At 37.3% G+C, this 13,936-nt stretch overlaps 1 protein-coding gene across 3 annotated transcripts in view; it reads right to left on the reverse strand.

The window, feature by feature from the left end:
* The window catches only part of PHIP (PHIP subunit of CUL4-Ring ligase complex), a 129,172-nt gene extending 117,453 nt beyond the window's left edge, over positions 1 to 11,719 (reverse strand). For 2 of the 3 annotated variants that reach the window (XM_079938663.1, XM_079938661.1), the window contains exons 1-4: positions 9,589 to 11,719; positions 9,415 to 9,473; positions 9,242 to 9,271; positions 8,993 to 9,052 (exon numbers count right to left, since the gene is read on the reverse strand). In XM_079938663.1, the coding sequence (XP_079794789.1) occupies positions 8,993 to 9,052; positions 9,242 to 9,271; positions 9,415 to 9,473; positions 9,589 to 9,628 (189 nt within the window). In that variant the 5' untranslated portion in view covers positions 9,629 to 11,719. The remainder of the gene's footprint in view (positions 1 to 8,992; positions 9,053 to 9,241; positions 9,272 to 9,414; positions 9,474 to 9,588) is intronic. The other variant, XM_079938662.1, reaches the window with a different exon arrangement.
* Positions 11,720 to 13,936: the final 2,217 nt, after the last annotated feature.

Genomic DNA, 13,936 nt, shown 5'->3' on the forward strand with positions numbered 1-13,936 from the left:
ATGTAAAAACAAAAACAAATTTTAAAAAATTAAAATAGCTCATTCATGGCTATACATATGTGATTTTTAATTTTCAAATTATTAAGAACCCTGTATCTTTAATATTAACTTAAGCTTTTTAGTCTGAATGAACTTTTAATTTACTAGGAAATAATTAAAAGGTAAAGTCAAAACAATATTGTAATAAAATCCCTTATCCAAAAATGTCTATATCTGGATTTTCAGTAATTGTCCATACACTATTATTAAGGAAAAACAAAACAAAACTTGACATTCTCAATTCTAATATGTCCATTACTTTTCAGGACCAGAGCTGGTTTCAAGCTCTTAAAGATATTCAACACAAAAAAGTATGACCAAATGGTAAAGTGTGATGAATATTAATAATACTAACATAGCTAACACATACTGGCTGCACACTAAATGCTAGGCCTTTGTGTTACATGAAAAAGCTGAGTTAATGATTTTAATATCCGTAAGAGGTATGTTCTATTATTATTCCCATTATAAAGAAATGATGGCACAAAAAGATAAAAGAACCCTCCCAAGGTCACACACATTTAGTGGATGGCAGAGATGAGACAAACCAAGGCAATCTAACTCCAGAGCCACAATCATACAGCCCATCCCCCAAAGTACCTATTGCCTCAAATATATGTATATATCAATGTGCAAGCAAGCTATAAATTAGACATTTTGAATAGTTTTCAACATATGCATTAAAGTGAGCCAGAAAGAAATGTTTTAGAAGTTGACCTTTCATGTTGAAAAAAAATCCTTCTAGACCTAAACAGAGAAAAAAAACCTGGATATCTTTTTAAGGACCTTTTAAAAGTGAGCTTAGATCAATATATTCATTCCAACTACTTGATTTACCTGTGAGACCTAGAAATGCCAGTCCTTCCTCTAGGATGTAATTAAGAAGTCCTAATGAAAATAAGATCCACCTAATGTTTGGCACCAAAACGATCTGATTTGACCAGGCTCTTTACTTTATCCCTAGGTCCCAAACACCTGACTGGTTCTAAAACAGTTTTTCAGATCTCCCACATCTGTTTTCTCACAATTTTTTTCAGATTTGATAGGCTAGTTGCTTCTGCTTCCTACTATGGTTCTGAGCTCTAAAAGGTCAGCTTCATGGAATATAGTTCTTATTTTTAGGTCTATTCTAGCATATAAACAAAATCATAAATTTTTAAAAACACTATTCACTGTTTAATCACTCTATAAGGCCTATTACTAAAATCCAGTCCCTAAAATTCTCAAAACTTCTAAACTTACAATTTATAAATCTGTTACCATTATTACAAAGTGTAGGTTAAATTATATCTACACTTTTTAAAACAAGTTTACATTTTCTGAGCATTTTTTTAAAACTGTAATAGTTTTTCCACATAGGAAAAAAATATGGAATACTTACTCTGTGCCAACTATGCTCAAAATTTATTTATCTTCACAAGCAAATAAGGTTAAGTATTTTCCTCATTTCACAGGTAAAGAAAACTGAGGCCCAAAGGTTAAGGTCACACATTTAGAAAGTAGGAGAAACAGTAATCAAACCGAGGTCTTCTGATTCCGAGTTTAGTGTTATTTCTATAACACTATAGTTTCCTTCTCTCAACTTTAGTTTCCCCCACACAGTCAAACAGGCTCTATGATTACCAAACTTAAATAAAACCCATGTAACCATTTTTCAAGTCAAATCTTCTAAGCTGGGTAACAATTCTTAGGACTCTTACAAGCTTATGACTTATTTGTACTTAGAGTATAATAAAATTAATATAGAATCTTACTAAGTCTCAAAATTAATCTTGGTGGTCTATTTACTCTTAATAACTATGAATAAACATGCTCAAAGGACTGTCTTATATTCAGAATTTGGTCAACCACCTAAGAATTCATTTAGATAATAATTCAGTTAGAATTATCAATGCAATTATCAATACATATTTGTCAAATAAATAAAATGCAATATTGCTCTTCCAAATTTTATTCATTACAATTTGACTATATTTGTTTAAAAAAAAACCCAAAACTCTATCCAGAATTAAGGTTTCCACAAACCACAAAGTAAAGATGCTCTATAAAAAATAATTTAAAACACAACAAAATGACAAAGTTTAACTTTATAAAATAACATTTTGAAGTTCTGTTTTTAAATCAAGTCGAATTTGCTAAGCAAAATCTGTGCAATAAGAAATCTTCTTTAAAACATTATTTTACTTAAAGTATAATTTAAAACTTAAACCTATGATTCTGTTGAAAAAGTTATTGTCTATTAATTTTAAGATTAAAAATTCTTAAACTGTTTATTCTTAAAACGCCAAATAATCTTAAGAGAACAATCAGTTTCATTTTTAGTAATGTTTCAGTTTCAAACACCATACTCAAAATAACTAACATCACACATATAACGGCAGTGTAAAGTTGTTTCAGAAAATGCATATTTCTCCAAGTTGACTAGAATTTAGTACTTCCACACCCCAAAACTAAACCAGAATCAAGTGACACAAGTAAAGGTAAGTATTTTTTGCATTTATACTATAACCTCTGCCAAGACAGGCTATGTGCCTGTTCTTTATCCAGACAGAGACCAAACGGGTCATGCTACTGTGACCACAGCCATCTGGAGCCCAGAATAAACGGATTCCTTATGTGCTTCCTTTGCAGCAGGCTGCTATCACCCATGTTGCCATGAATAACTTAAGCCTTATACTACAAATCTCTCTCCTCTTATAATTTAAATGAGTTTTAACTAAAGCAGAAACTGCATTACACCAATGTTGCTACCCCAATTTTCCTAATATCAAAAACTTCTCATCCAACCATCCTTTTCATTATCTGTGATCCCTGAGCTTAAATAAGGCCACTTTTGTGTATGTGCATATACGTGTGTACATGTGTGTGAGGCAAATAACTAAAGGTGGACCGGCTTCACATCTAATGTCTCCCTGCTCCGTAGTGACCAAAGGTTCTCAAACTTTTGTATTTCAATACCACAATTTTTTATTTTTAGTACCCTGAATTCTCAAATGCCATAATGAAAAAAAAATTTTCATTTTCCCTAACCTGTTATAAAATGCTTACCCTCCTCTATATTCCATATACTCAACAACGTATTTATTAATTCCAAAATAATTTGTTTTCACAAATTACTCATATGTCAACAACAGAGGTTCTCACAAACAAGACAGAAACTTTACAGATTTAAAACTTCCAGAATTTTCAATTTGGTTCCTATTATATAATAGTCTTTATCACTTTTAAGTACAATTACAAAAGCAACTGAAGTATTCTAAACAAATTTGCTGTTAAAATCTTTTCCTCTAATACACTCATTTTAATGCTTGACTTTCTTTCCTGAAAGGGAAGTACATTAAAATACGAAATTATTCTAAATGTATATACTTAGTACTCTGTTAACTAATGGCCACTTTGCTTAGTACTAGGGATATTTTTCTATGAATTCTAAAACTTCTATGTGGAAACTACTAGTAAGAATGAAATTCACCTACCTGGTATTGTCCAAAATAAGTTGGGTAAAATACAATTTTATTTGCTATAATTCTGTAGTGATATGATAGATAACCACAAAATTGAGGAAAAAGAAGAATGGCTGCAAGAGGTGAGAAAAGTTTCTAGACAAAAGAAACAAAAAACTCGTCTATCTGACAAAGAAATTCTGTATGGACTAAAAGACTGACATTCATAGGATTTATTTAACCAAATACTCACTTAAGAATAAATTCAAAACGGTCCTTTTAAAACTCTGCTTAAAACAGAAATACCTTTAAGCCACATTACAAAACAAAGTATCTCCTCCTATTTCCAAAACCACAAACTATTGTGATGATTTTAAATTACAAAAATCTCTGTACAGAAGGAACCAGATGCAACAGCCAAGCTCCCTTCACATATTCCTAAGTGCCATCTGATCATTACCAAAAGAAAGAGCTTCATATATCCTCTAATCAATTCTGCATATTTCAACCACCCAAACATTTCTTAATGTTAACTGTTCCACAAATACAGTCATAGTTAGAATCACTATACAGACCAACAAAATTTTTCTAGAAATCTACCCACAATGTTTTAAAAATGATTTATTTTTGATATTTACTATACTTTTTTCTTTGTATCTTAGGCTTAATTATTTTGTACTTGAATCTACAAAGTAACTATACTACTAGTACCTTCTAAAGTTTTAAGCAGCCAGTTTTATACGGCAACTACTATATTCAGAAAGTTATGCATACTTGTTTCTGAAATAAAAATGTTTTTTCTTAAATTTTTATAAAATGTTAGAAAGCTATAGTAGGAACAACCTTTCTACTACTACTAAAGTTCTGATAATAGCAAACACAAACCCTTACATAGTATTTGATTTGTACCAGTCAGTTTTTACTCTCATAATCTTACAAAGTAGGAGCTATTATTAACCCATTGTACAGATCGGGAAACAGACTCCAACAGTACTTTTCTGCCTCATAACAATCATAAAACACCACTGTGCAGTTTGGGAGGGGATAATCCAACTCCCCCTTTATATTCATGCCACTTTACAATTATTCAGGAGTATTAAGAATTTAACAGGTATTTATTTTAAAATTTTTGTAAATGCCTCAAACTCTTTAAAATAATGGTATAAGTATCAATAGAATAATTGCATGTATAAGAAAGGATGAAGATTTGCCTACTTCAGCCCATCAATATGTACTATCCCCTTCACGCCTAACATTTTTTCTTCATTATAATGATTATGAGACACGAAAACCGTGTTATGGAGACTACCAAGCAAAGCTTACTATTTCACTGATACTCTATTAAAAAAGGAAATGATAAGTCTACTACACATTTAATTCATTATATGCCACCCCCCTCCAAAATTGATACTGGTTAAATTTTGACAGTACTATGTTATCTTTAATGGCAATGGGAATCCCTGATTCAAAAACATTTAATACGTTATCTTTTTTTTTTTCTAAAACTGGTCTCCTAGGTTTTATACCTTAACTTTCACATTAATCAGCATACTCTAAATAAACACTTAAGAAAATCCTATTTATGGTTCCTATTCATCTCTGAATTTAAGACGGCCAATAATTTATGAAAACCAGTACTTAAACCATGGTGAAAACATATTAATTATAAAGAGGTAGTCTACAAAGTGGTTGTGTCTCAAAAATCTTCCTCTTTTCAAGGAGAAATGATTCTACAAACTAAGAACAGCACTACAAAAAGCATTTATACAATTTACTAAAATGCATGATTTGTCTAAGTCTACTTTTCTGTGTTTTAGATAATGAAACTCCAAAATGAAAAAGTTGAGCTCTTAGAAACAATGCATTGCGACTTCTAGTCAAAAATCAGATTTCAATTCGCTTATCTGACAAGAAAGAGATAACAGGGGCCCAGAGAAATTCCTGACTTGCCAGAGGTTAACCTGCAGGCTAACTGTAGGCAGGGCTAAGATCACAACCCGCAGTCTCCTGATTCCCAATCCTTTCCCTTGAATACAAAGATTTCTAATAAAGTGCAATCATTTTTTAAAAAGCAAACACCACTACAAAAAATAATAATTATTATATCATAACAGATTAGCAAAACAAGAACACAGTTTTGGAAAATAATGCCTCGTAGGCAAGAAATGTAATCAGAGTCCCAAATCTGGCAAAAAACGCTTATAAATTCCGCCTCAAGATCTCATAAATATGCAACTTAAATTATGTTGCCACTACTTAAGGTGACAACTAGAGAGCGAAACTTAATAAACCAACTAATTTCACTATTCAAACTAAGAAATAAATAAATGACAAAGCTTTCTCTTTGTCCAAAAATTAGTTGTTTTCTTATTCTGTAAAGTTGCCTCCTTACGCTTGACTCCTTTTAAAAAAATAAGAGTTCTAATGAAAGCTTAAAAAATGCCCTTTTACTTTAAAAGCAACCTCATACTTTTTAAAAATAGAAAATCTGATTAAACATATACCACTGAGCCAAAAGAAATTTTTAAACCCTTTAACTTCCTATCAAATTCCATCCACTTTTAAAAATGTTTTAAGTCTTAAGATAGACAGCAATAACCATAATCCTGTTTAACAATACCTTTACCAATGACACTTAAAAAAAATAATAATACGTTTATTTCAACTCTGTAAACTTTTAAACTGCTCTTAAAACTCCACTTTCTGCTTGGTCAAAACTCAACCACTGTGATTTTATCTGCAGCCTGACTGCAGATGCTGATCTATGCTTGTTTTAAGCTCACAAATACAAATATTATACCCCATCCTAAATAGCTGTAATTTGAGGTTCTCTAAAAATTTCAATTTGACATACAAATTCTCCCATTTAAAACCATTTAAAATATTACCCAATTTATCGGTTAACGTAAGCAACAAAATTTCCAGGTAGAGGTAAACACTACTGAAACTACAAACAATAGTTATTACTTTGGCTTCACTCACCAAAATAATCTTCAAACTTTGGCTTCACTCACCAAAATAATCTTCAAACCAACATTATGTAAATTAAATTTAATAGGACACAAAATAAAACTTTTTTTCAGTCTCAGGAATAAATTAAGGCAACAGAGAATGATGTACAAGAGACTTTGCATGTGCTCACCTAGCTCACCATAAAATTTCAAAATCCTACTATTAAACAAAAACGTACTTAAATACCTAGTGTTCTAAAATATCTTTAGGGCTAACTAAATGTCAACCAAAAGTCAAACAAAATTAAACCAAATACCACACACCTCGATATATAGTTCGATGGGTATGAAAGTACCTCAAATGGTGCCTCGGATCCAGCTGATACAGAGTGAGTAATATGCTGAACGAACGAAATGAGAAAATGAGCCAGAGAACCCTGAAGTCTAATGAGAATTCTTAACTATCTCATGAGCGTGCCAACATGACTGCTCTGGTAAAAAGGTCTGAAAACACTCTAAGCAAGAAAAGACACTTCCATACAAAATAGGTGGATTTTGATAAATAACACACTGATAAAGACACTGCTTATGGTATCCTAAGTCAAGTCTGATAAAGAGACTAGGAATATAAACTCATTTTACTAATATTTGAGAGGTAATAAACTCGCTCAAAAAAAGCTGAAAAACACTGGTAACCCTGTTTTTATTGGAAAACAAAATGATATTCCTACAAGGACTAGACATTTTCATAATTTGGCCAGATACCATTGGCCGCTTCATTTAAAAGACATAAAAATAGCGTTACCAATAGTCTCCACATTAAAAAGAACACAGCAACCTTTAGTGACTTGGGGTTTGTGGGGTTTTATAAAACGCAAAGATGGGTGTGGTTAAAAGAGAGGCAAAGATAAGTTCTGTCTGTCCAGTTCTTAAAAATGGAATATTATCTTTATGATAATTCTTTAAATAACAAGAAATACATGGAAATCCACTTAAGATTTTGTCAAATATTTACAAACCTAAAAATTAAACATTGCTGTTATTGAATCTTGGAGTTTGCTTCAAACTCCATTCATTTTAGCCAAGTACTGAATAAGACTAGTTGAAATCACTACGTACTTGAAAAACTAACAGTATGGAAATGAATGCGCTGTTAACTCTCTATTCATTTAACTAAACCTAAGTACGCTTGCTTATTTCAATAGCTGTGAGCACTTACCAACAACCTATACTAAATCATAACACATTTAGACACAAAAGTTAGATGTTCTATATGCAAATGAAACAGGAGCCATCAAAAATCATGTCATGCCTTCCTCAATCTCGCTGAAGGCGTTCAAAGCTAGCTGAAACTTCCTGATGCTTTCAGAAGCCCTCTTGAAGTAACATTATAACTATCTTAAAACATCAGCTGCAAACATGTCTCCGAAAAATCAATGCGCTGCATAAATTTCAAAGGCTCGATGTGCCCCAGTGACTGCTTTAACACACACATCACACACATACGCATACAACCTAAATCAGAGGAGGAGGAGAAATTAACACGAAAAGCAGAACTCCCGAATACAAATACCCCACTGTTCCATTCACAACACTCAAGGGGTCAGGACCACTTTTAGAAATCAATTTTCAGAAATGACTAAAATACTCAATTCGGAAACCCACAAAATTAAGAGAGGTATTTTTCAAGCGACTAACAAAATACATCCCGCTGTAAAACTGAAAAACTTTTACTTGCCAATCGCCACTCCACAGTAAGTGTACGTGTAAAAAAATCAACACTCTTCAGGGGCCTCCAATAGCAGCTTTTAATTTAACGAGGGGCCTAACGCGAAAATTAGCAAAATGAAAAAAAGCCTGTTAAACTTCTGGCTTTAGGGTGTTACACGCTTTACACTTCTGCGAAAAAAGCTTCCGTAGATGCAAGATGCGCCCGCTGGCCAACGACCATCAGCCGGCCGAACCCCTCCGACGGAAAAAAAAAAAAAAAAAAAAAAACCTAGCTCTGAAGGTAAAGGAAAGCCACAGAAACGGAAGAGGAAAAAAAATAACGTCTTGCCACGGTTCCGCAGAGGCTGAATAGGCGGCTTGTGAAATGCTAATGCCACTTCGGAGCAGTTAGTCACCAGCTATTGTGTGCGGCAGGAGAAAGCCGAGCCGAGCGCGCGTGCAGAGCGAGCAGGCGAGCGAGCGCGCCCTCCTTCCTCGCGCCGCCGCCGCCGCCGCCGCCTCGCGCGCGCCCCCGCGCCCGCACGGACGCGCGCGCCGGCCCCTCCTCCTCCGGCCTTGCACTGCACAACACTCATGACGTATCTTTATTTCTAGCACATTAACAAAATATCACAAATAAATTGTCGGCAGCCCCTGCGGCCCCGGGGTGCGGGTCTCCCCGGCCACTGCCCCCCGCAACCCCCGCGCCGGCCTCCCAACCCTCCCCGTGGCCTTCGGAGCTTTCAGGTTCTGGGGCCAAGTTTTTGTCTCTGTAAAAAAATTGCGGGAAATTCAATTTTTATTCGACTCGGGGAAAAGTTTCTTTGCTCCGCGACGTGAATGTCTCACCAGATTCTGGTAGGTCCTGGGATGCTCCTTCCCGGTCCAGTCGGTGCGCCGGGGCAGCAGCTGCGGGGAGAGGACGCCCCGTGAGCCCGGCCCCCGGCCCCGGCCCGCCCGCGCCCCTCCCCCGCCCTCCCCGCGCCCCGCCTGGGACCCCGAGCCCCGCGCCCCGCGCCCCGGCGGCGGCGGCGGCGGCGCAGCGGCCCAGGGGCGGCCGCGCGGCGGCGGGACGCGGCGGGCCGCCGCCGCCCTTACCTCCTTCTCGGCCACCTCACGGATCAGCACCTGCAACAACAAAGCGGGGAGAGCTGAGCCCCGCGCCCCGGGCCGCGGCCCCGCCGCAGCCGCCAACGCCGCCGCCGCCGCCGCCCTCCCCCACGCCCGCGAGCGGCGAGCGCCGGCCCGGCCCGCGCCGCGCGCCGCCGTACCTGAGCCGCCTGCTGACAGGGTCCATCTTCCAGGAACCGGGCGATGAGGAAGTAGAGCTCTGCGCGGGAGAGAGGGACGGGGAGACACACAGGCTGAGCGGCCGGGCGGCGGGGGGCGGGGGACCGCGGGCGGAATCGCCCGGTGCCAGCGGCCCCGGCAGCCCCCCGACTTACCCGATCGCAGCTCCGAGAGGCCTTTCCTCTCACAAGACATGTTTATGGGTCACTTCGGGGCCGCCGGCGGGACACCCCGCCGCCGAGTGGAAGCGGGGATGGTGCCGCCGCCTGCCCTATAGCTGTCACTGTGTGTTCACGAGCCGAGCCTCGGCTCCACCATTCAAGCAACGGCGGCGGAGGCGGAGGAGGAGGAGGAGGAAACAACAACTCTCAGGCAGCGGCTACAGGCGCCGCCGCCGCCTCCGCCGCGGATCCCTCCGCCGCAGAAAGGAGTCCGCCGCCTTCGCGGCCCCGGGCTCGGCCTGTCCTCGGCCCGCGCCCGCGCCCCCGCCCCCGCCCCCGGCGCAGAAAAAGGAGTGCCTCCGACCCCGCGGCCCCGGCGCCCCCGCAGCCGGCGCGGCGAGACCCCCGCCCGCGGCTCCCCGACCGAAGGTGCGATTTATTTATTTATTTCCAGTCGAAGATGTCGGAGCCGGAGCCACCGGTTGGCTGGAAGGCGCTTTCTCTGTGGAGGCCGACCTCGGGAGGGAGGGGGCCGGGGACGGCTCCGCGGAGGGATCTGACGCACACGGAGCCGCAGCACAGGCTCTATTCAGCGGCGCTGGCTGGGGCTGAGATGGAAGTTAGTTTCTATGTAGCAGAAATACGAAACAAATGAAGCAAAACTGCCCAAAGAGGGGAAATGCCCCGAGGATGGGTCTCACTCTCACGCGCGCGCACAGACACACACGCAGAGAGCACTCTCACGCTGGGCAAACTCGGGATCGCGCTACCCTGCCCGAGTTGAATGATAGTGTTTGGTTTCTCTCTTGCCATGTGCATGTGTATAAATGCTGCGGATTGGCATCTGTGTAAGTCTTGTCCTGCGTTATTTCTGCAGCCTATGCAAAGTGTTGTGTAATTTATTGGAGTGCTGTATATTGCAATAGAGGTTCAGGCGCTTTTTGTTGAGCACTTGCGTTTGCAAGCCCGTTATTTGCTGAAGCCACCTCTTCGTGTCTTTTATTACTGCCATTGCCTTAAGCGTACATTTTAAAAATGTTTTTCATTGTTATATGGGCAAAGCGAACTCCTGATCTGTACTTAAGATACTCTTTTTCCTCGTTACAAAAAGGCTAGTAATAGCTAATTAGGGATTTGGGATTAAAGAACCTTAAAGCTTTTCTAAGTGTTTACAAGAAGGAATAATGTAAACCTGAGCGAAAGGAAAGAACGTTAATATTTATCTCTAACTGATCTAGAGGTAATATACTGACAGATCAATAACGTACCGAAGGATAACGAAAGAGTATAGTACGCTTTTAGCCAAGGTGATTGGTGATTAAATAATTTAAATTATCTGTGTATATTGCAGTTGACTTCGTCATGCTAATTAATGGCTTCTAATTTGAGGTGTAAACCATTCCTGTTTACAGTTGATCACGGGAAGACTTCTTGGAGACTGACGAAAAGAGAAAAAAATTAATCTTTCATAAATTAGTATGTAATTACCGGTTTTATATGCTAAATCATACATCTGTCTTTTGCTGATGAGGATAAGGGCCTTGTTTTTTAAAAAACGAATATGGGTGAAATTAATGGAAACAATGGAAAAAGCCATTTGTTAGGAAACAAGGACACCAAGTGATATTTATCTCCAGAGGATTTAAGCACTTTTCAAAAAGACTTGAGAGTTGATTTTTTTTTTTAAGGATTGCATTTTAAAGGGAACTAGGATAGTCGTTCTTTTGTTAACATTTAACAAAAGAGTCTCCTTAAAAAATTTAGATAATAAACTGCATTTTATGGACGTGGTCTAAAAAGGTTATTTATGGGGAAAGGACCAACAAGCTGCATTGTGGTTTTCTAGATTGCTTCCTCAACCCTTGTACCCTCCTAGCTCCTTACATTCCTAGTGGGAAATACTTGCTGCAACTGCCTTGGGCTGCATTGCAAGACTGCACCGGTGTGATGCCTTGTACTGAAACAGCCAGAAATCACCGTACATGTGAGAAAGAGGAAAAAAACACCTAAACCTATTTGGAGTAATAGGATGTAAAAATTGCCTTTTATAACAATCTTAACCAAATTTTTTTAAAAAGGGAAGTTACCATGACTTGTCCTATTGCTGTAGGGTTATCAGAGTCATTGTTATTTATTGAAATGGCTATCCTTCAAGTACTAAAAATATTTGCATTTTTAAAGACATTAGTTCTATTGTAACTATGATAGGTAAAGTAGCTTGCTTCTAGATGGTTAGGTTTGAAAAGATGGACATTTAATATGCCTTTTTGCAATTCTGTTTATTTCCGTGACACATGCTTTCTATTTTATCTTAACTTTTAAAAAAGTATCATATTCTTCAAATAATTGTGATGTTTTTACATTACGATGTTCTTCAAATAAACAGATTTTTTAGGAACTAAACATTATAGTTAGAATTTTGTGATTTTTAAAATGTTTGCATTAGTCTGATTCTTACTAATAGATGTTTATCCTTGCTAAGGAAAAGAAACCAAATTATGACATGGAATATAATATTACTCTGGGTAAAGTTTTCTATATATATCTTGTGAGTAGTATGGAAATATGGAAAGCTAGTATGAATATCTCATGTATGCTTTTCATTTAGAAGCTTTTCCTAACTATGCTACTAGTACTTAGCTCCTAAAAAATTTTTAAGGAAAAATTTCCTTCTAAATTTTCTGAATATGATGTTCCTGTCATTTTGACTAACCTTTGACAATGTTTATAGTTTCTTTTTCAAAGACCTAATTTGAAGATAGTTGTGAGCCTGCCTTTGAACTAATTTATAGCTATCAGTCTGTTATAAGAAAATGTAGGTTACCTGCTAAAAATTAAAACTTCTTTTCAGCCAAATAAATTATTTGTTTTTAACAATAGATGTTAATTTGAATTCTACTTAGATCTTCAAATGTGACAAATACTCCTTTATAACATTTTAATTTCTTTAAACGTAAAACATTTCTGGAATCTGACATCATCAGTTAACTATAGGGTTTATTATGTCATGTATTGTGCATGTGTACACAAAAAGTCAGCACATATCAAATAGGAAGAAAATCTTACTTTGAAGTCCTAAATTTTAGTTCCCAGGGCAGTGGCATTCTCAGCTAACTTTTGCACATAAGGATAGTTCAAATTTCATCTATATCCATTTCTATTTGTTTATTTTAACTTTTTCATGGACTTCAAAAATAAAATGTCAATTTTAAAAGATTTTCATACCTTTTTTTTTATAAGAAGGCTAAAAAAATAGTAAAAGTTTGGAAAGCCAACAACTACTGTTTTTGTATAATACAGTGTCTAGGAGATTACAAACTTCGTGAAATGTAAAAGCTCCTGTGCAATTCATTGCTTCACTTGGCAACACATGAAACAAGATAAACATTTAACAGAAAGTCTGTCTTGATTGTGATAAGTTACTATTCTAATGAAATAATCAAATGCTGCCATTCAAGTTCTTTCTGGAACAAGATGGGATAGTTTATAAATAAAAAGATTCAACCACATTTATGAAATTTAGTTTGCTCCCACTAGTATGGTGAACTCAAAAAAACTTTACAATTACAACTTTTAAGATTATATATTAAATCTTTTGTGTGTGTGATATTATGCTTTTTTTTTAATAGCAAAAGCTTTGTCCTATAAAGTGTAGAAATGGAAAAGTAGAAAACACTCTTCTTCAAAAACCACATTCTTTTTTAATCCTCATCTGCCCTAACAACAAAATACAATTGTCAAAAGAGTGTTGTTTTACACACCACTTTCCTCCTTCTGGATTGCTCCCCAATATTGGTTTTGTCCATGTTGGTCTGACTTTCTCCCTCTCAACACACATATTCTTCTTCCTTCACAAAGCTTGAATATATATCAGATTTGAACCATGTAAGTAGATATACTATTTGGCTGCTACAGAAAGAATAGAGAGAACCAACTTCAGTAAGCCAACTCATTATTTAACACTTTGTATTGTCTCCCTTATATCTCACTGAGAAACCTTTTAATCTGTAACAAAGATTAGCTGGTTATCAACAATCATATAATCCCTTACTTATTTAAATGTTATTAGTAATTTACCACTCAACTTTTTTTCCTCCAAATTAAATTATTCTAGTAGCTTAGATTTTTAAATGTCTTAGTTTGCATGATAAGGAGAAATACATATCTTCGTTGAAAAAAAAACATGTATATATAGACACACACATACACACCCATCACTTCATGAGTTCACAGTACGGCTACAAAGATTAAAGGAGAAAAACAATTTTAGAACACATTCCCCCAAGATTTGGAGCAACACGGTGGATGAAGTAGAAAGAGCTGTTCCGGATGGCAGGAAACT

Source organism: Stenella coeruleoalba (genome assembly GCF_951394435.1).
Source record: "Stenella coeruleoalba genome assembly, chromosome: 12".
NCBI classification, from domain to species: Eukaryota; Metazoa; Chordata; class Mammalia; order Artiodactyla; family Delphinidae; genus Stenella; species Stenella coeruleoalba.